Source organism: Larus michahellis, chromosome 3 (genome assembly GCF_964199755.1).
Source record: "Larus michahellis chromosome 3, bLarMic1.1, whole genome shotgun sequence".
In the NCBI taxonomy this organism is placed as follows: Eukaryota; Metazoa; Chordata; class Aves; order Charadriiformes; family Laridae; genus Larus; species Larus michahellis.
The window spans coordinates 14,029,511-14,052,369 of NC_133898.1; the positions used below are offsets into that span (position 1 = coordinate 14,029,511).

The following is a 22,859-nucleotide window of genomic DNA, read 5'->3' on the forward strand; positions in this document are numbered from 1 at the left end:
TATATAAGAAAATTATAGCTAAATAAATCGTCTCAGCACCGTACAAATAATCTATATAATAGGTTATATAATGGATATATAATAGAATGTATGACACTGTATATTGCATAATGCACATAGAATATGCAGCAGAATATTCAGTGCGCTACGTACGACACGGTGTATGATACTATAGCTCATGCGTACAATGTATGTAATGCACACTCTGTAATCCGTAATATGCAAATTGTGGCTACAAAGCTAAGAAAAAATTTATGAGACGATATTATTTCATTCCACGAATATCGATAAAGTATCAATAATGATATGTAACGCATATGTAATATTATGTACTGCATATAATGTATTATAATATGCATTATTTAACAGGCAATACATAATCTATAATACACATATATAATATATATTGTGGAATATATATTATACAATACTATACAATATATAATATATAATATGATATATTATAACACACATTGATATAGTATGATATAATGTGTAATACACACTTTACTACAGATTATGAAGAATACTTATACAGATTATATAAAATATAGTGATATAAAAGCAATAGAATTTTATATATATTTTATGTAGAATTATAATTTATTATACATAATAAAGTCTGTATTTCGTGCGTGTATGGGTATAACTAAAATAAAACGTTCCGGGTCAGTATCTCATGCAGCTGTACGGCATTTCCTTTGGGTTTTTTTTCTCTTTCATCTTTTACTGCAATACATTTAATTTACATATGAAAAACGGTAAAATTAGCAAATAAAACGATAACTTGGTCCTTTATCATGATACATAAAAAAAAAAAAAAGCAACATTCTGAACTGAAGCGGAATGGTGTCATTTATCCCCCCCCCCAAACACCCCAAGCTGTTAGGGCAGCGCTCGGCCACCCAAGCCCCGCTCAGGACCGGGGGCGTCACCGTCCCGGTGCAGCACAGGCCCAGCCTTTGCTCTGCTTTGAAATACCTGCTGTAAATCAACTTCCCCCACCGCACTGAGAAAAGCTTTAACAAATTTAAGTTTGTCGAAAACCACCGTGCTCCTCAGACCATGGGTGAGGCCTGTGGAACGCGGGAGACAAGGTGAGGAACCACTTGGGCTTTGATGCTGCAAAGGGTTTTTATTACTCGTTAAAAATAGTGATTTTTTTTTTTTTTCCCCCCATAAGTTAACAGGTGATTTAACAGGCGGACGGCTCTTAAAAAACAATGTCCAAGTTACCGTAACGGGAGGATGTTTTCCGAAAAGTGTCCCCGTGCTGGTTTCCCCCTCCGCCGGTGCAGGGCCAACTTCTCCCCGTGCCACCGCCGCGCGTCTCTGCCCGATGTCACTCTCTCCCTGCCGGCACTGAGGGTAACGGCAAAATCAGAAGATTTGGGGGGGGGGGAGTCAGAATATTACCGGGATCTTTGTGCCTTTGCTAATGCTACGTATCTTTTCAGCCCTGCGCTTGGATTAAATAAGATTTTATTAAAAAAAATAATAATAAAAAAAAAAAGCCTGCCGGTGTGCTAAGCCCTGGAGCTTTTATCTGTAGGACAGCCCTGTGAAATGGAGTGCCACGCTTGGCATGTCCATCTCGCTGATTAACATATCAAGTGTTTCCACGAGGCAGACCTTCGTCATGCGGATTGTAAACTAAATTTAATTAAAACCATTTAAAGCCGTAATGAGGCTTTTTATCTGCGCGGAAGGATTTGGGATGCAACGGGCAAAACGCGGGCAGCCCGCGCACCCTGGTCCTTCACCCGGGGGAGACGCCTGGGTGCCCCAGGTAATTTGCTGTACCCCAATGGCCCAAAACGCTCGCCAGGACCCAGCACCCTCACAGGTGGGTGACGGGACAGGAGGTGTGTTGGCATCACCACCCCACAGCACCATGCATCACCCCACGGCATCCCGCGGCACGCCCCCCTGCATCCCGCATCGCCCCACGGCGCCCTGCATCACTCCATGGCACCCCCGTCATCACCCCACGGCGCTCTACATCACCTCACATCACCCCACGGCACCCCACATCACCCCACAGCACATGGGGCCAGAGAAGCAGAAACGCCTGCGGCTCCGTGAGCCACTTCCCCCCTGCCAGCTCATTAAAAAGGGACACGGGTTTTAAACAGGTTTGCGTGGGGAAGAGGTCTGAAATCCAACGCAAAAGCCCTGTCCCCGGCCCGCTTCTGGGCTTGGCCCCAGCCCCTGGGACATCTCCTCCCGCCCGCCCGCCCGAGAAACAAAACCTCGGCAAGGCCCGGCAGCCTCTTGCCGCGCAGCCCGTCCCAAAAAGCTTTCCCAGCGGCTCCTCCAAGCGAGGCAGCCCATGGACAGATCTACCGTTTTGCTGACGGCTGCGAGTGATACCGAAATTGCTAAAAAATTTTAGCATCACGGAGCCTCTGCTGGTGGCAGCGCTGGCGGTGACACCGCTGGCAGGAAAAGCTCTTGCCAGCGTCTGGCTAGCCCTGCACCCGCCGCTCAGTGATGGTGTTCGAGCTGCATTTTTCAGGACCCTGAAGGTTCCTGTAATTAATCTCCCTGGTTCCTTTCAGTTTGCAAACAATCCGATTCAGACCATGTGTTCGGCCCTTTGTGCACGCCGAGAGGAGGAAGGCTCCAGCGGTTTGCAAACCGGGCAAACGTCGCTGCCCGTGCGCCCGGGGAGCGAGCGACGGCTCTACCTGCGCGCCAACTGCCTCCGAGAACTGGAAGTCGCCTCACGGTTTGGGGTAGGATCAGCATTTTCTGTGGTGCCCGAACCTGTTCCTGCTGGGTGCGTTGCGAGTCCTCAGCAAATTGATTTGTTAGCTGACAGCAGGAGGCTTTGTTTGCACAGCGCTGGCCGGCCTGCGCGCTGACGGATGGCGAGACCATGGCACCGACAAGGCAACACCTGCATTCCCAGAAGCTGCTGCTGCTGCTGCGAGCGGCGCTTGGTCGAGCTCCGGTTTCAGCCACACCGCTCAGCTCTCGGCTCGTCCACCAAGCTCAAAGTGGGCTTGAGGGTCTTGGAGGTAGAGGAGAGGCAGGCGGAGGTCCTACGCTGGGGGCCGGGGCGGTGGGACAGCGCTGGGGAGGAACAGCGCCACGCTGGGACAAGGTGGTGAGGGCTGGAGACAGATCCCTCCCCAAAATATCGCCCAAAGGAGGCTTGCCGTGGGCGGGTGGCTTCGTAACCCCTGGTGGTGGGGCGATGCCCTTCACTGCCAGGGTCACAAGAGATGTGAACGGCGATGCTGATGGCTCCCCGTAAAAATCTCTCGGGCGGTTGGTGTCTCACACTCGTAACGACCTTCTCCGAAGCTCTGCAGCCGCTGAAAGGCGGGATGCAGCCCGGATGGCCCAGCAGCTCGCTCTGCAGAGGCTGCTGTAGCCCAGCGACGCCAAAAACGGTTCCTCTGTTTTCGAGGGCTGTTTGTGAACGGAGCCCAGTTTACAAAGTACTCCAGTTTCGCCTCTCCTTACTCCTCCCCGAAATACGAGCCTCCACTAACCACACTTTCCGCTGCAATGTCTGTTCCCGACAGCAGAAGATGCAAAAGCATGGGCTACCCTGACATTTCCCAACAAACCTGGGAAATTCTTCTGGCCCCAACAGATTTTATCTGACTCCTACCGGAACAGGCATGACTTCACTTGACTGTCGGGAAAGCGACACCAAGGTGAAGCAGTTGTTTTGTGGCCTGTCGGTGCCACAGGCTGAGAGCAAAGACTTCAGCAGATGGAGCCTCTGGGCCCTCTCCGAAGGATGCACCAGCCATCGGTCCAAGGGCCGGTGTCCAAGGGCCCGAGAGGACTGCCACAGGCATTGTCAAACTCCCCTCAGGGAGCTCCTGCTTGGGATGAGCGGAGAGACCGGCCTGCCCATCCCACGGCCAGCTGGGACACACCGGGCTGTGACAGCCCAGTACGTGGGGCTTTCCAAGGCCAGGGAAGCCGGGAAAAGCAAAACCACACTTCTTGCCAAGCATGTTTTGCTGCCTCTATCTCCGAGGTTGTTGAGGCCACGTTCTCTTTTTCGGTGTATCAATTTACAGCTAAAACCACAGCTGCGCCTAGACCTGAAGTCAGTCCCGGCATAACGAAGTTGGTTTCCTAGGAATCAAAGCAGCCGGAGCATACTGGCTCTGGTGCTTTTTAGCCTGACTGAACAAGAAGAAGAAAAAAAAATAATCTTTCTCTAGAAAGATTTTCTTTCTCTAGAAACTTTGCTATATCAAAAAATATTCAGACATTTCCTGGGAAGCTTCCCTGCAGGAAGCTCCAGGAGGTCACCTGCCTTTCCCACGGCGAAGCAGCCACGTCTCTGACAAGAGCCTTGAGGTGAGCGAAGGGGGCAGGAACAGGTTGGAAACCTTCCAGTGAGCAAAAGCCTCAAAGACGTTACCGTCCCTGAGCGGGAGCGTGCCAAATCACCCCGACCCAGACCTCTCAGCCCCGCACTCGCCCCTTAACACAGCGGTAGGTGACAAGGTATTTGCATTCGGGGTTGCCAAGCGGATCTGCGTGCCGCGAGGTTGGCTCCGTGGCTTCTCCTGCTGGCAAAGGGAGAGATCGTACGGCTGCGCTGCGACACCTGTGGGAGGGCAGCATACATCTTCCCCATTGACACTGATATTAGAAGAATTTTGGCTAAAAGAAAGTAAGAAACTACTTTTGGACTAAATCCACATGCAGGCACAAGCCTTGGAGCACCCGTGCACATCAGGGCCGATGACCCCAAACCGCTGCTGCTTAAAACACTCCCAGGACCAAGCAGGTCCTACGCAGAGCCCCGCCGGAGGCTATGGATGTCTGTCCTGTCTCACAGGATGAGCTCCACACCCAGTCACTGCCCTGTGAGTTTTTTCATGCATTGGTGTCTTCCCCCGTTGCGGAGGGGAGCCCTAGCACGCCCAGTTTGCCAAAAACCTGCCGTTATTGAAGGATGCTGCAGGAATCCCACCACGGGGCAGTGCGGGACCAGGTGGGATCGGGCTCTAGCCCTGAAATCAGGCACGGAAAAGCTCAGCCATCCTTGCACCAGTCTCCACAGTTGACAGCGAAAGCAGGATGCAGCTTTTCTAGAGAGACCCTTATCCCCACACCTCAGACTGACGAGCACAAGGGAAAGCCCCCCCGGGCAAACGGCACAACCTCTCACAGGCACGGACTTCTCTAAGTTTTCCACTTCTCCTCTGAAGGTGCCCCCCCTCCTCCTGTTTTCCCTGCAACACTTTCAGCGGAAGGTCCCTGGAAGCTCTTCCAGGGCTCTTCCCAACGGCCAGAAGCAGAGCACGGGGACAGTCCACGCCAGGTGACAGCAGGGCCAGGGCTCAGGCTCCAGCCCGCAGCCGGTGCCCACGGCGTGCGGCAGCAGCCCCAGCACACCCGTTGGCACGGTGGGGCAACCTTCCCCCAGAGCCAGACACACCTCACCCTGCTCTTCTGCCCCCGGTCGTTTAATTCCTTTTTAATTAATCTCATCAAAAGGTGCAGCGCAGGCTGGTGCCCACCGGGGCACCCTGACAGCTGAAGTCCAGAGCCCCCCCACTCCAGAGCTCCCCAGGGCCAGCCCGGCAGGGAGAAGCAGGAGGCAGCAAGGGCACGCTTGAATTTGAAAATATTTTATTTGAATAGTAAATAATTATACAGTTGAAACAGTTCTATCGAAGCACTCTATAAATAGCTAACAGTTAAGAAAATAATGTGTGTAGAAAAAGAGATTGCATCTAAAAGTAAGAGCTGTCAGTTGCACAGGATAAAATGGTTAAGATCGTGTGTTATTCTAGGTATAAAAGTTAAAACCTTTTTAGCAGATCCCTTTAGAAAAAAAAGATCTTCTAAAACGCACAGTGAAATGGCAGGCGGGGGAGACAAAAAAGCGCATTAGAATATCTGCAATCAAATAATATCAATCTTCATAATTAATATAAATAAATAGCGAATAAATAACATAATTACTCAAACCAACATATACAGATAGTCAACTCATGAGCTACCTTAGTAAGGGCAAAACGAACAGAAAGTTGGCATGTCACAGTTAAGGCAGTTTCTACAGCATTTTCTGGAGACCATCAACAGCAGAGTCAAGGCATTTGTGGCTACACTAAAGGAAATTCTCATTTCTCCTCAAGCGGTTTGATCTGTTCACATTTATAAAACCCGAAACGAGCGAACCAAAAATTAAAAATAAAACAAAACAAAAAAACCCAAACAAACAAACAAAAATAAAAGAGACCCCGGAAAGGTTAAGTGTAAAGCCAGATTCCAGCAGTTCACAAGCCGTATTAAAGCTAATCGTGTGGCGAGTCCAAGGCGCAGCCCGCGGGTCGCGCTCGGCGGCGGGGCGGCCCCGGCCCCGGGACCGGCGGGGAGCGGGCCGGTCCCCGGGAAGGCACGGGCGGCTCTAGCAGGCGGGACGCAGCGGCACCTGCAGCAGGATGACCTGCCGGTTCTCGGAGGGGTGGCACTTGTTGATGTGCCGGGTGAGGCCGGGCGAGCTGTAGAAGGTGGCCGGGCAGTACTTGCAGGGGAAGACCTGGGCGGCGTGCAGGAGGCGGAGGTGCCGCTCCTGGCTGCTCTTGCTGGGGAAGGTCTCCCCGCAGACGGGGCAGAGCCGGCACTCGGCAGGCGGCGGCGCCGGCGGCTCCTCGGCGGCGGGCTCCGGGGCGGCGGCGGCGGCGGCGGGGGCCGGGGTGGGTGCCGGGGCCGGTGGCGGGGCCGGGTGGCCCAGCAGGTGCTTGCGCAGGTAGGCCTGCCGGCGGAACCGCTTGGCGCAGCGGGGGCACTCGAAGAGCCCCTCCTCGGAGCCCGCCTCCGAAGCGCCGCCGGGGCTCGGCGTGTCCCGCTCGCTGCCGCTGCCGCCCGCCTCCTTCGGCGGCTCCTCCGCCGGCGCCCGGCCCGCCTCGGGGCCGCCCTTGGCGGCGGGCGGGCGCGGCTTGTGCCAGCGGCGGTGGGAGGCGAGGTTGGCGGGGCAGGAGAAGACCTTGTCGCACTCGGGGCAGCGGTACTCCACCCGCACGATGCGGGAGCAGCGGTGCTGCGCCAGCGCGAAGGGGTCCCCGTACTCCTCCTTGCAGAGCTGGCAGATGAACTCGCCCAGCGGGCGAGCGCAGCCGCCCCGCGCCTTGGCCGGCGCCTCCACCGGGCCCTCCTTGATGCGCAGCCCCAGCACCGGCGACGTGGTCACCTCGTCCTCGAAGGTCAGCTTGCGGATCGCCTTCGCCTTCTTGCCCGACGGGGCTTTCTGCCGGCCGGGCTCCGCGGCGCCCGGCGGGCGCTTGGCGGGCGGTGGGCGGCCCGAGGCGGGCGGCGCGGCCGGGGCGGGCGGCGCGGGGGCTCCGCCGGGACCGGGACCGGTGCCGGTGGCGGCGTGACCGGCAGGCGGCTCGCCGTGGCCGGCGGCGGCCCAGAGCTTGAGCTCGGCCGGGGCGAAGAGGAGCGGGTCCATGGTGGCGGGTACGGCCGGGGCGGGGAAGGACTCGGCCGAGACGGGCGAGCCCAGGCTGAAGCCGCGCTCCAGGTACTTGTCCCTGCTGACGGGCCGGGTGGGGCTGTACAGCGCCTGCACGGCGGCATCGGGCGTCCCGAACGGCACCGGCACCGGCGGCGAGTCCCGCGGCGGGGGCGGCGGGGCTCCGCCGGCGGGCAGCGGCGGGCCGGCGGCTTCGCGGCAGCAGCGCGCCCGGTAGGAGACGGGGGTGGGCCGCCGGCTGCGCTTCACCAGGAAGCCCCGGGGCATCTTCGTTGCCGCCTCCGCGCCGGCGGGCGGCCGCGGCGCGCGCTCCTCGCTCTACCGCCGGCTCGGGCCGCCGCTGCCTTTAAGCGGGCCGGGGCCATTGTTCGGGCCGGCGGCGGCGGGACGGGCCAATCAGCGGCGCCGCGGCGGGCGGGCGGGCGGGCGGCGGCGGCGGGCGGAGCGGGTGCACCTGAGCCCCCCGCGGCCCCCGCCGGCGGCACACGCCCGGCCCCGCCTCCCGCACGCCTCCTGCCCGGCACGCGCGGGCCTTTGTGTGCCGCCCCGGGGCGGGCGCTGCCCGCCGGGACCGCGACCGGCACCGGGATGGGGGCGGGCGGCAGCTCCGCGCCCCCGCCGGACGAGTGTCCCCTTCCGTTGTCTGAAGCCGCGGCGGCACCGCCCGCCGCCGGCCCGGCAAAGTCCAGCACCGAGCAGCCGGCCGCTCCCGGCGGGCAGACCGTCGACGGCGGCGGGCCGGCACCGGGGGTGCGGGAGAGGGTCGCTCTCGGGGGAGGCTGCCCGTCGGCAGCGCCCCGCCACCGGGAGGGTGCCGGCGCGGCCCGTCGGTGCTCGTCGCCGGCATCAGGTGCTAACGAAGGGTCTGATCAAAAAACTGACCCCGCGCTACCGCGGGGCGCCGCGGCCAACCCGGGCGGGCGGGCGGGGACCGTCGCTGCGGCCGGGCAGCACCGCAGCCCCCTCCCGCAGCGGCGCGGGAACGCGAACGGAGGAGCCCAGCGGCGGCCGCGGCCCGGCGGTAACCTGTTACGCGGTGCGCCCTCCGCCCGGGCCGCCGGCAGCGGGGACCGCAGCTCCCCCGGGCCGTCTCTGCCGCGGGTGCTGGCCCGGCGGCAGCCCCGAGCTCGGCCTGGCTGCCTGGACGGCCACGACGGCACAGCCCGGCTGCCGGGTTTCCGTCGGGAGCGTTACGCGTTCGGTACAAGGCGCAGCAGCTGACACGGGGGGACACCCCCGCTCCCCCTTTTCCCGCACTGCGGAGTACGAGCAAACACGCGGGCGGGCAGGGCCGGGCCGGAGGGGTCCGCGCTCCCTCCCGGTCGGTCCCGGGCAGGTGCAGCCGCTGCGGGGCGAGCACCGGGGCGGCGGCCCCGCTCCCCCTTAACCCTTTGTCTGCGGCGCGGCGCTGCGCGGCGGCCCACGCGGGGATTTGCGCGGGGAGCTCCGCGCTGCGGCGAGCGATGGCGGGGGAGGGGGGGGCGCTGCTCCGCGCGTGGCAGGTGGCGGCAGCGGGCGGGGGGGTGGGGGTGGCGGGGCCGCCCCCCGCGGCGAGCAGCCGGTCGGCCCCGGGGGTGCAGCGCCTTTGTGGGGGGCGGCGGGGCACGCGGGCGGCACGCGAGCGAGCGCCGGTTCTCCCCCCTTACCCCCCCGCACGCCGCCTTTGTGCGCCTCATTAGCATAAAGCTGCGCGACCCTCCCGGCGGGCGGCACAAAGGGGCGCGGGGAGCCCGGGGCGGGGGGGGCGGAATATCGGGGCCCGCCGCTCTCCCGGGCACCCCGTCGGCGGGCCGGGCCGGGCCGGGTAGGAGGTGGAGGGGGTGGGGGGTGGGGGGGCTCTAGGGCCGCCCCGCCCGCGCAGTTCCGCCCCCCCCCCCGCCTCCGGCCGCCCGGTGGGACAGGCGGGGCGGGGCGGGGCGGCCCGCTGTGCATTAGCATACAGCTGCGGGCCCGCCGGGCACGCGCCACCGCCGCCCCCACCCCCCCCCCGTCGGGGCTGCACACCGAGCGCCGTGCACCCCATCCCCCCTCGGGGCTGCACACCAAGCGCCGTGTCGTCCCCACCCCCCCCCCCGCCCCCGTCGGGGCAGCACACCGAGACACCCCTTCTCCCGTCGGGCCTGCACACCGAGACACCCTCGCCCCGTCGGGGCTACGCACCGTGGCCCCCCCCCCCCCCCCCCCCCCCGCGCCTCGTTCACCCGCTGCCGTCTCACCTGCCGTCGGCGGGGGTGCGGCGCCGGCCGTCCTGGCCGGGGCGTACATGGGCAGGTGGTAGCGGTGGCGGCGCAGGTAACGGAGGACGGGCTCCCGCAGCGGCGGCGGGCAGGGGCTCTGCTCCTCGGGGTCCTCCGGGGGCGGCTCGGCGGCGGGGGGCAGCCCGGGAACCTGCAAGGCAGAGCCGTCAGACGGCCGTCCCGGCGGCGCCCCGGGAGCCCTGCTCGCCGGGGGACGCGCCCCCGAGACGTGAAGTGCGGCGGCAGGGACAGAAAACGCGTCGGGGCACAGCGGCAGAGCGCGGGGTGGCGGCGGGCACAGCCACGGCCACCGGCGGGGACGGCCGGCGGCTCCGCGGGCTGCCACCCGGGGTCGCCGGGGCCGGCGGTTCTGGTGGCTAGCATTGCTCGGTGGGTGATCCCTCCAAAATTACCCGCGCTTGTCAGCGCGAGTGGCCACAGATGCCACATTTGCGTGGAACTGAACCACTGTCTTCATGTGGAAATGTCCGACCTTTTCAGACACGGAGTTGCCTGACACGTTTCTACCGCTCACCAGAGGAAATTTCACACACACGCCCTCCCCCGTCCCTAATTTACTAGCTGCTTTTAACTGACTTCTCAGAGCAACCCCAGCTGCAATTTGAAAATCAGACCATTATTTCTTATTGAGGACAAGTGCCTTGTCTAGAAAATCCCGCGCTGCACATGTGTGCCCTCAGTTTGCTGTAATACTTCAACAGCTGACGGAGGTGCAAAAACCCAGCCCCGCCATCTGCATGTTTGCATAGCTGGAGCTCTGCATGTTGAAATAAACACATGTTTGTGATCCTGCGAAAGGGTAAACATTCCCCGTGCCATCGCTCGGCTTTCAGTGACAGGCAAGAGCATCCCGTGCAGGAGTCGCGCATACATCAAGTGCAGCGTTGGGGTGGCAATTTCAACACGCAGGCTAAAAACCTAGTCCCTGTCCCAGCTGTAATTGGCTTTTCTATGCATGTATTACTTACCACTAGCAAACGTTGCCATAAATATTATCCCTAAACGCATGAGACTGATTTCTGGTTTCTGTGGAAACTGTAACCAGAAGTGTCTGACTTCTGTGTATTTACACTCACAGTTCTTAAACATCTCTTTCAAAGGTGTATTTTCCCCTCATTGTTTTACATTTCATTCCTAGTTCATCTGCATGCTGAAGTGAGCTGGAATATGAGCAACAGGAAGCAAAGACAGCAGGTCTCTTGCTGCATACAGAAATACAGCCAACCCCGAGGCATTTAAGCTATATTCCGTAAGTGCATGGTACCTACTATGTATTTGGCAACGCTCCTAGAAGGAACACCCGAGGAAAACATATGACATTTAGTAGATATAGTTAAAATCATCGTGAAGAAAATCCAAGTAAAAATACAAAAAGTAAAGACAAATTTACGTTCAGATGCAGATAACCGTCATCCATGTTCATGTAAGCGATTCTGACTCATAGAGGTGCTTTCAGTCTGTTCAGTGAGACTATTTTTGTGTGTCGGGACTACTGTGACAAGAAAAGGGTAAGGCAAGCGAGTCTTTAATTTGTAGGACACCAATTCCCCTTTCTCTAAGGTTGTTCACACAGCATGTGAAATGCGGTTGAATGACGGCAAGAAAAACACTTCTCATCAGGCCTCCCATTCTGCACAGAATTTCATTTTGTGTTCTTTTATAGATATCTTCCAAGAGAATCTAAAATAAAACTGCACTGAGGCGCTTTCTGTGTCATGACAATAGGAGGAAAATTGCATCTAGCCCTTCTGGGAGGAGGCAGGGGTCGGGCGTTTGTGTGGCTACAGCTGTGACATATGACAGCCCGCCAGTTTGGGCCGTGGAAATGGGTGGGCTACAGTCTACGCAGCGTCCCTTCCTTTTGTCCCTCTCCCTCCATTTACAGTTGATTCTGTTTGTTTTCTGCGCAGTTAAAAACTCTGCAAGGGAATACTTAAAAAATACTCGCAGAGAATTCCATTGCGTTAAACAAAAGCAGCACGAGGAGACAGAGGGTAAATTGGTCCCAAGTAGTGGGTTGGAAGTATCGAGGTGCAGACTGAAAATTAATGTTTGAGATCAGGCAGAAATTCAGCAGGGGGTGGGGGGAGGCAGTTCTTGGGGTTGCTGGAAATCTGGGGTTAGCAGTTCTTTTCATGGAGTGCAACGGGCTTTGGATGTTGAGCAGGCAAAGTTACAGACTGCCAAGACATTATGCCTCCGTCTACGGTACTAAGACCGAAGCTGTAAACAGCATTAGCAAACATTTTAATTTCATCCTTATTCAGGAAATCCACTTATCACTGAAAAAGCCAGTTGCTTTCACTCTTTCAGCCACAAAAGCCATTCCCTGTGGGTAGATGTTGAAAAACCCACTTCTAGGCTCGGCTGAGACAGGTTTAGGATGGCCTGTAGTGTACTTGTATTAGGGAACATTAATAAAAAAAAAAGGATAACTGAACAAATAAGCTTCCGGATTCTGCTGGGTTCTACTAAACTGCACATATAATGCAAAATGCTGTGAAGGAAAACAAAGCAACTTAAAGTTCTACTGGCAAATTTGCAAATATGCCCAAAAAACGAAACCAAACAATACGCTGTGCTTGGTGAACCCCCCCTGTAAGGCATAGGATCTGCTCAAGTTTCCCAGAGGAAATAGCTAAGCAGAAACTTAAAGCTTTAGGAGAAAGACAGGAGAAGAAACCGAAGTGAACAACACTAACAAATTACCTAAATAATAAAATGCACTCGCCAGTCATTTTTCTTACCTGTTCCGACATCAGGATTTGGCGCAGTTCCTTCTTGAGATCAATAAACCGATCGTGATAGATGGCCATGGACCAAGGTTCCCTGAAGTAGCTGGTTAAAAAAGAAGAAATTTAGTTATCTTGTGAACCTCTCATTAACCACTAATAAAGTATTTACCTGCTTTTTTGCCTTTATAAATTACAGTTCTGGACCCATCGTGATCGTTTGTTCATAAAATGCCTCCCGTAACAGCATGGTCAATCAATTCTTTTAATGGATGTTCCTGATGTACAGCCAGCTTCAGTAATTACATTTAAAGTGGCTTAATTCAGAGCTGTGGCAAGACCCAGTGAAGAATCCTGATTTTATCAGAATTTAAAAGCCTGAAGACCTGTAAAGAACGGTGTCTCCATTATCTGTCCTCATTTGAGAAAAGCAGATTGCAGGATTAACTGAACTGCTGCATAAACAAATTAAATTTGTGTAGACAATGACACAAATGTTGTTCATCATTAAGGTTTCTGGATTAATAAAGGCCAGAAAAACAGGCCACCACAGTGTTGCAATATGTTCTTTGCACCAGTACGCTGAAGCTAAATTGAACCTATTCTAGGAGGAAGCTCTTGTAACTTTTTTCTTTCAGTGGCAGCATTCATGACAGCATTCTTCTGTGAAAAAGGAGTAAAAGGATGGAGAGCACATGACTCGATGCAGAACCTCAAGGCTGTAAATATAACTGGGGGCAGCTAGATTACAGAGCTGTGATTTATTTCTCTTTCCTCTATAACGAAAAATAATTTTTACAGCTTCAGTTGAGATGCTCTGTGTGTAATTCTTGTTAATGCTAACTGGAGTCAGGAGGTGCACCGCGTTCATCCCAATAATGACTGAACAGATGTCGGCAGGGTCACCCAGGAAGTTTTAAGCATTTGTGTGGCTGCGACCAACGTTCTCGTCTTTGGAATGGCAGCAGCCTGCTTGCCACTGCTGTCACGAGTACGCATGAGCTATCGCTTGATTCAGTTGCATAGTCTTTAAACGAACATCCGGATAAAGCAACTTAAAAGGCGCTACACAAGTTTAATAATTCTGACGTATCTGCCTACAGAAAACTAACGTACAGTTTTCTTTTGGCAGATTTTTTCTTTCATTAATCTCAAATGGCAGGCTTTCCCCTCTCACACGCTTTGAGTGAAACTCCAGCTCTCACTAATGCCCTGCACAATTAATAACAATTTGTGCACCTGCCAGAACTTCACTGTTTGTTTGTTGGTTTTTTTTTTTTTTCCATACTCATCCCCGTCATAAGCTCTCTTCCCCCCGCCCACTGTGCCCCTTCCTCTGCGTTTCTCTTTGTATCGCGGGCCGGTGGGGACTGCCCTCTCCTCGACTTGCACAGCGTCCGGCACAGTGGGGCTCTCTCCAATAGACGTTTTCATAGCATAAATATTTATTGACGCTATTACAAACACTGTGTTCTTGCTATGGTAAGTACTGCCCAGCCTAGGAGTCTCTGGTAGCACGTTACCACTGCTGACACTATTTATTCATTTGGATATGAAATGTTAGAAAAGATGAGCTCAGCTTTTGGTATCTTTTATTTAAATAATTAATATACCTATAATGGGTGCAGAGAACTACAGAAGAACAGGATATTCCCCAAATATTTAAAAAAACCCTTCAACTTCATAAGAATAAACTCCACCCAACACAAACCTGTAACTCAATGTTGATATTAGCAAAGCAGGGAAAAGGGGGATGTTATACAAGAATACATTAAGATAATTAAAGACTCTCTATTTTTACTGATATGCCCTGCTAAAAGCCATGTTCTACTGGCCAAACATTTTGTTTTCAAGCTGGCATCTTAATTCTAACCCTGATAAGGTGATTTCATCTCTTGACCGAGGCACATCTTCTAACCCTGGTTAAGTTGTTCAGCTGCCTCACTGAGATGTTGCATTAAATGATGTTTATAAAATGTTTCAGGGAGGCTACACATTACTGCTACTGTGACCAGCTCAGTCCCTCACTGCGCTTTTAACTGTTCCTGTCCATATTCACGGATTTGGAGCTCAAAACCTGAAACGTGTCACCCAGTTTGCAGTATTTAATGCAAATAAAATGCTCTCTTTTTGGGGGGAGTGTCTGTATTTTCTAGATAGATTTTCTCAAGAGGAGCTACCAGTAAACCACATTTACTCCCAGATTCCCTTTACTTCCCTTCACCTGAAGAAATGTAACGACTAAAGGCAATTTAAAGATAGGCTTCACAGAAACAATTCGCTTTCTTTGCCGGATCTTAGTTTTTATCTGTTTATCTTTCCAGTTAGGATCACCTTTCTAAAGGGGCACGAGGTGTTTTTGAGAAAGCAGATCTACATATGGCTGCTAAAGGGAAGTTTTTTAATAATGAAAAACCCCATTTGACGAAGCCAAACCAACAAGTTGACTTTCTGCGGCTCATTCTGAATTTTATTACCACTTCAGCAGCAGTCCCCCGGGGCAAGCTGTAGAAGGCTGGGAAGTATAATGCTCTTCAGTATACAAGATGAAGCTGGCATGCTACCAACAGAGGCTCAAAGGCTCCTCAACTATCATGAGAACGGCATCTGCCACATGTGTTTGCACCATTTAGTCTTTCATAACCTGCCAGAGCGATCAGGCTAAATATGTACAAGATGACAATGTTTGCCAGGAGCATAACGGGTTTTCAAACTTGGTCACTTCCTAACGGGGATCCCCTGCTGGCAGACTTTTATATCGACAGAAGCTATCATGGGAAGGCATTTGTAACGAGATGGGATGAAATGGTCTCCCTTTGAAGACAATAAGCGACATCCTTTTTGTTGCTAGGAAGCTGGTCTCGCCTTTCTTTGACAAACAATATTTAAAGTCTGTTCTGCCTCATTTGTGATGTGTAGCCTACATTAGATGAAAGGGAAAAAGGAGGAAAATATTTAGTGGCGTCCTGTACAAAAGATGTGGAATCTTTCCCTTTTCAAGAGATGCAGCATTAAATAAAATGGGCAAAGTTGGCGAATGCTAGCAAGCAAAAATGGAGGATGCACGCACGTGGCTTTCTGTCCGAGACCAATCTGTATTTCATCTCCATTTCATCTGCACTACGCACCACTTTCAGAGAACAAGGCTTCTGCCTCTGTGAAAGCGAAGTCTGAAGCTGCCGTAGGTCTGCAGTGTGTCCTGGCGCTCTGAAGCAGGGGCAGCGAGGACCTGACACTGACCTCTGGCAGCGTTTCTGCCATCTAAGCCCAGTCTAACGGCACGAGATGTATCGCCGACAGCAAGATGTTGAAGACAGAAAGTCTTAAAAACTGAATGAAGAACCTTCAGAATAACACCCTTGGTTCATACAACAACAAAACAAAAAGCAAGATATAAAGTTAAAAAAAATAAATCAGTAATTGCAGTTTTCATAAATAATTTTAAACCTCGTGACAAGAAGGTAATGTCAGAAAGGAGACGACCAGCTCTGTAGAGTGAGCTTATCTATTCTGGTAGACCTAATATTTTATCCTTCGCAAGCTTGACATAACTGTGATACTCATACAGATCAGTTCTATCACACCACTGCAATGTTTTCCAAACTTGTGCAAGTTGGGCTTCCCTTCATGAAAACGAAGCAAAGCAAGGCCTGAATAATTTCCACTTATATTATTAAAGACGGGCTTCTGAGCACCATTGTTGATTTCGACTTTGTGCATTTCATATCAGGTGCTTTTCTTGGAAAATCTCAGCTGAAATCATCTCTGCAAAAAAGAAAAACACTGGTGGAAAGAGAAACTGAAAGCAGTGATACGAATGTGTCCAACATGGCAAACAAAACAGAAACCAATTTTTAAAAAAGGTTTGATTTTCTCATTCCTCTTAATGCGAAAGTAAATCTCATTATTGCAGCCTGAGAAATAGTGGTTTTCTTTTTAATATGAGGGTTGTAATATGTTTTTAATTACTTCCATTCCTTTTCTTGCTGCTTCCGTGAGCCCGATGACAGCAGAGATAACCGGTGCCACCGCGGACAGGCCTGTGGGCACACCTTACGCACTGGGAATGCAGACCTGACGGCTCATTAAACTACATGGAATAATCCCTCCCTGCAGGTGAGTTTATCAGATTACCAGAGTGCGTGTGCATGCCGAGATCTCCGTTCTCTAGCGTAGAATCCAGTTAAGGGAATTTAAACTGCGACCCTAAGCTGCCGGCACTCACTGCTGCCTCGCTGCGCTGCCGGCGACTTCTTCCTGCTGTGAGACCGGGACAAGGTGGGGGATTTTCAAAAGCTTGAAGGGCAGGTGGGCACCCATTCCTTGGCACCATCATGCCTTTGCAAAATCCCTCTGCAGACTACTGGCATGTTACTAACCACAGATTTTGAGGACGCTGGTTTTTTGCTACTCAAAGCTTTTTTATGGAAACAATAACAAAACCAAATTCAACTCCTTGCTATCCCCATTCTTTCACCAACACACATAAACTGGAAGGAAACAACCAGGTTCAGAAACTCGGACGATCTATGAAGTGGTTTGTATCTGTTTGCGACTTTTGTTAAATGTCTCCAAATAATAATTAATACAGATCTCTTGAAATCACATCCATTTGTTCCCAAAGCAGTCTGGAATTCACTAGTGACCTGCCTTACGTCCCATTAAACTCCGTGGGACTCTGGTCAGAGTTGTATCTTCCATCATCCAGCACTGTAAGCATATGCAGAGCAGCACACATTTTTTTAGTACACAATATAAGGCAGAGTCATTGATAAACTTAATCTCCTGTTAATCTGCAAGTAGCGTAGAGTCTCCTTTCCTCTCTATAGCTTCCCACGCTTAGTACAACACAGTGAACTTTCAAGCTGGATGTCCATTTTTCTGGGTTTAAATTTCTTATTTGAAGAAGAAATGTAATGCTTGAAATGCAAAATCCCCAGGCTGTATCAGCTACATCTGGAAGATACTCTGTCGGTTCTCAAATACTCAGACCTCAGAATATTCAGAGTCATTCCTTAGCTCGTCTCGTTTGGATTCTTTAAACTTGAATGACTTTGGCAGTTTATGGAAGCTGACTTTCTCATTGGTGCTGTTGGCACACGATGGAGAAAACTACCCAAATGCTGGTGTGATTTTGCGGCAGTATACCTCATTCCTTCTTGCCTTTGCCACTACCTAGGCAGTAAGAAGAAAGCGGCTGCTATCAACAAACACCATGAACCAAACCAGAAGGACACAGACGAAATTGAAGCAGCTGGTCAACTGACACGGGCTCAAGTATAATACAATTATACCAGGAGTGCCGATGGAGAGCAGGGAATTCCACTTCCTGGGAGCAGGGAGAGGAAATCACTGCGGCGAGTTGGGATGCAATGCAATTTGAATTTCCAGGTCATTCTGACATTACTTCCCAAACACGGTTTGCAGATTAGCAAAAGTCTTTTCTCCAACACAAGTGCACATAAGAAGTGTCCCATCTTGCCAGGAAAAGAGAAGATGCATTATTTTGGGGATGCTATATGGATGTTTTTAAGACCCTTAATTACGAAGATATTGTGATTCCAGTAAAAGATATAGAGTATTTCCAGATATACCTTGCATAGCTGGACCAGGGATCATAAAATGTTAAAAGCAATATAAATAAAACCACTGGGCATTTCCTGCTAAATATCACCTGACCAATAATTTCGAAAGACAGCTCATTTATGTAGGTAAAAAGCAAGACTAATCTGTGTAAAATCCCACAAAGCACCACCTGAAAGCATTGTTCTTAATCACAAAGAACATAAAATGTTCCTCGGTTTACAGTTTCTTAAAATTCACTTACAGCTGCTGAACAAGAAAGCAAATGTTGAACCAACAGCATGGTTGTAGCAAGAAGGCTATTTACCTCCTTGCTCTATAGTTCTACTCACTGAACACCTGTTTGTCCGTGCATTTTAGTCACTCCTGTTAAATTCATTAATCTAGGACCCTCTGCTACTGCTCTGACTCAGTAATTAGTGAAATCCATAGTCTTATGGACAATGAACCTGTGATTTACTTCATTGGGCAGATTTACAAAATAATGATAGCATTCACTAATTTATAGGCTGACATTTCTTTTGTACTTTTTGATAAGTATATCATAGAAAGGAAGCCTATGCTTTTTTACCACTTTTGACAGAACTATGACCGAACCCACAATGTCTTTTCTTTGGAAGACAATTAGTTTAAAACCTGTGGTTTACAAAACTCTTTTTTCTGTAGCTGCTGTAGCAAAACATAGTGCAACGCAACTGATCTTGCAGTTCTTGCTCAAGAAAAATGACCACTGAACCCAGACCTTGTGGAGGACAATACTGGGCCCAGTCCAAAACCTCCCTGGGGCTACTGCAGAGACCTGCTGACTGCGAGGGGGATGCGGGTCATGGTTTACGCTATGTATTGCTTGGCAGCGTCTTCACTTTGCAAGTGCAGTTATCCATCATGACTGATAATCATTTCTGGTCTCTGCATTTTTAATATCCTGGAAATGTTATATTAAAGTGCCATTACCTGGAGGCACCATCAGAAAGCAGATCTTAGCAATACTTGCTTCATGTTGAGATACTGCAGTCCATTCCTATTCTAAGTGTCCTCGAGACATATTCTCTCTTATTCCAGCACTGGAATTTGGTGAAGTTTAGATATTTTACTAGATAGTAAGAGTTGTTGTGTAGCCGATTCTCACTGAACTGCTCATCAAATTTTCTAAACTGTGTGCTCGTTACAACTGATGGAGAAACATTGCTGTCTGCTCTTTTTATGAGGAAACTATGGCTGACCCTGAAATAAGGCCTACTGCATTTTTTCACATAGTACTATTTCACGTGTAATGTATTATGAAAAACAATTAAAAGGAAATTAAATCTGATGCACAAAACCAAACAAATATGCTGCGTGCGGTGGTATGACTGCTTTTCTGCAATTGCTTGTGTATGAATTCAGAGTTCAATCATTCATAATGGTTTGCGTAATTATTAATATGAATCAGCAAGGTTCAACTGCAAATTCATGTGGTAAGATTCCGTTGACTAGCCTTTACTTACTAATTTGGACGTGGGGTTTCTTAGTAACGTAGCTCTTCATTAGCAAGTTAGCCGCTCCTTAAAAACTACATTAGTATACAGAAATCTAAAGCTACCTAAAGGGGTCTACCATTTATATTGATTTGCTATGTAAGTACAGCTTCACCAGTGCACCTTGGGGTTAGCATTTGATTCTGGTAGCAAAAAAGCTGTTAGTGCTTTGATATCCCTTCCTGTGTTCCTCTTTCCTTATCCTGTCTCTCTCTTCATAAAAAGCACACAATTTTTCCTCTAATTAGGCTGTAAAGTGTACTGAGTAGCATTAGTCCCTCTCAGCCATGCTCGCTACCTGCCACATTTCCTTTCTGGTTTTTTTCATCCCTGCAGAAAATAAGTCTCATCGTCTGCATGATGAACAAAAGCCTAAGGTGGAATCCCTTAAATGTAATCACGGTGTGCTAATGGTATGGGATCCGGCAAATTCCAGACAGCAGTGCATTCTAGTATTTCTCTTAATGAACAATCACTCTTCGTTTTTGAAAGTCTGGTTTAAAAACAGCTTTTCTATGTAGCATGCATTTCATGTTTAAATAATCGCTGATTATCCAGGCTGTAAGTAATAAATTTACATCTTACCTAGTCCTTTTTAAAATAATACTGAAAAAAATGTTCTTCTTTTTCCTAATTTATTTGTTATATTGTGAGATTTATTAGAGTTGCATCAATAAACAGTCCAGTGTGGTGTTTCCGCTTAAACTCTCATTAAATGACCCTGTTTAATAAATCACTTTTAGCCTAATGTAAACAGTACTATGATGTGTGAATTGAGCCTAAGTAGAAAAGATCTAAATGGCTACTTTAAAATAAGTAAATCTTGTTCATACTGCTCAAATTATTTTTGAGCATTTAGTTTGTACAGCCAATATGAAAAAATGTGATGTGAGCAAAAATGTCAGGGTTTGAAGAGAACAGCTAAGGAAACACCCGGTGATACTATTCACTTCTATAGTTTCTGGGTGGAATTTTCCAAAGCGTCTTAGTGAAAGAGAGTTTTGACTCTCTTCGTGCATTTCTGTTGCATGTTTGGCGGCCTTGTGTCCTGTTGCCTATCGGTACCTGTTGCTGTTGTAGCTGCGCCGCTTTGTGTAGAGTATCCCTTATTTTTTTCCGGGTGCTCAGCCTTTTGGGCAGCAGCACCCACCACGGCCAGGCTGCATGCAGGAAAAGGGGCGCTAGCTTGTTTTCATGTCACCTTGCTAACCGCAGTGAATACAGATCTTCTAACAGACATCTGGGGTGGATCGCCACACATCTATGCATGTGTAAGTTGCTTGTTCCTTTCATACGTGAGCACTGAATCCCATCTGCTATTCTGGCATTGGGAAAAAAAATTCCTTTGTCACTACATTTCAGTGAAATCCCCTGTACGTTTTGTCCCGTGCATTGGTATTGCCAGAGTCATAAGCCACGCTCCCAACTCCTACTTGCCAAAGAGCCTCTGGTTAATGTTTGCCAATAAGGGCTTCTCTCTACGGACCTGCCCGCTAATATCACCAGTCCCCAAACTGACCTTTGCAGCTTGGTGGACATATAAACCCCAGCTCTGGAGAAGCCCAAAGCTTGCAATGGAGATGAGGCGCTCGGAGTGCACCTGCACCTTGCTGCAAAGAGCTTTGCTACCACGCGATGAACGGTGGCAAGTTCATTCTCCTCAGGGTGCTACTTGAGACCGCTACACAGGGTACACAAATTGTCTGTGTTATATACGTTATTCAAAACACTTTGATTGCTACACCATGCCTTAGTCTATCAGCATGCTTTACAAACTGTTAAATACCAGAAGTGCTTAACATACAGCATCTTACTAACTTCAGCATTACACAGAGAGTACATTTGGCAAATAGGTACAAGAAGAAACTTGAGAAAGGGATGGCTGAGCAACACAACATTTCAGAGGGCGCGTTTTAGAAACTGATTGGCATAATGATGTTGCCTCTGTCAGGACACTTCATCAGTCAGCCCAAATCTGTGCCTTTCCTCCAGTGATGCTGCCTTTGCTGCACTCGCTGTCATGCAACAGCGGTACTCCTTTGCTTCATCATCAGTATTACTGACATATTAATGTCACGCAACCAGCATCTTCTGTAAGTCATGACTGAAAACAAGTTCATTAACACAGTATTACAAAATCCCAAGTAAAAAAAAAAACAAAAAATAAACACTCACACCTAATTTGATAAATAAGCTACTTAAGTATTCTAGAAACTAGTGGGTCAGATTTTTATACATTATGTTAGTAGATTTGGTTTTCATTAATGCCAAATGAAGCCTACATGAAGCACTTCTATCTCATATTAAAGGCATGATGCCAGTGAGCATCCATTTGGTTGCCAAGTATCAGGAGACTCCTCTAATTATCCATTTTGTACCTAAGATGCAGCAGAGGGAGATTCCACCGCTCTGTGGATACATTCCATAACTTGGCAACTGCCTTACAGTTGCCTTCATCTCAGGAGAATACAAAAGGGTGTAACTGACTGGTTCCGTTCCTCCTCTGTGAAGCATTATGGAGCACTGATGACCAGTAACAAATCTACAAGCTTAAAAATAAAAGAAAAACATATTTCGGAGCTCTCTCCCCACCCCCCTCTTTTATCTGCTGCTACGGCAATGGAAAGAATTTGAAGGCTTTCAGGAGAGCACCAGAGACCTCCGAGGGAAGGAGTGTTGTACAGGGGACACTTGATATGAAACCTACTGGAATTTGCTTTCTTTTTCCTGTTGGAAAGAGCCTCACTCTTGGGCACTCAAATTCCTGTTGAGCCTTTTTGAGATGCAGCCTTACGGGAAATTAATAAAAATTGCAGAAACTCCTTCCTTGAAGTGGATTCCAAATCTAGGGAGTAATGCTGTTGAATTTCCAGGTGACATAAAAGGTTTGTATACAAAATCCTCGGCTTGAGGATACTGCGTCTTTGGTTCCTATGGTTTTGCCTGCCCTGACATCAGACAACTGCGTTGTAAGAGCTCTCTGCTCAGGAATGTAATGGTGTGCGTGAGTACAGATGGAGTGAGTACACCAACCATGGTGGCACGAGGCAGATGGAAGGGTGACGATCATCACTGATGGCAGTGGTGCCTTTTTCTTGTAGCACAATGACAGGGAGGATGAGACTTTTCTTGGTCAGTAAATACTGCCTGTCCGAGGCCCTGACAATTTGCCCAGTAGACCCTGGCATCCTATAAAACAGTCAGAGGGATGAAGTGCATCCCACTGTGGTGCAGTCAGAAGAGACAGCTGTCTGACTGGATGTGGTCATCTTCTGGCTTAACAGCCTATTTCCTCAGCTGTCGT

General features: G+C 50.5%; 2 protein-coding genes across 6 annotated transcripts in view; both read right to left on the reverse strand.

Annotated features, from left to right (window-relative positions):
* Positions 1-22,859, reverse strand: part of CFAP61 (cilia and flagella associated protein 61) — a 122,009-nt gene continuing 99,150 nt past the window's right edge. For all 5 annotated transcript variants that reach the window (XM_074578697.1, XM_074578698.1, XM_074578700.1 and 2 more), the window contains 3 exons: positions 12,471-12,561; positions 9,682-9,853; positions 1-1,362 (listed from right to left, as the gene is read on the reverse strand). In XM_074578697.1, the coding sequence (XP_074434798.1) occupies positions 1,343-1,362; positions 9,682-9,853; positions 12,471-12,561 (283 nt within the window). In that variant the 3' untranslated portion in view covers positions 1-1,342. The remainder of the gene's footprint in view (positions 1,363-9,681; positions 9,854-12,470; positions 12,562-22,859) is intronic.
* On the reverse strand, positions 5,606-8,308 carry INSM1 (INSM transcriptional repressor 1). The gene is given in 2 exon segments (XM_074578702.1): positions 5,606-7,746; positions 7,749-8,308. Coding segments are annotated over 2 exon segments (1,431 nt in total). The 5' UTR covers positions 7,831-8,308; the 3' UTR covers positions 5,606-6,397.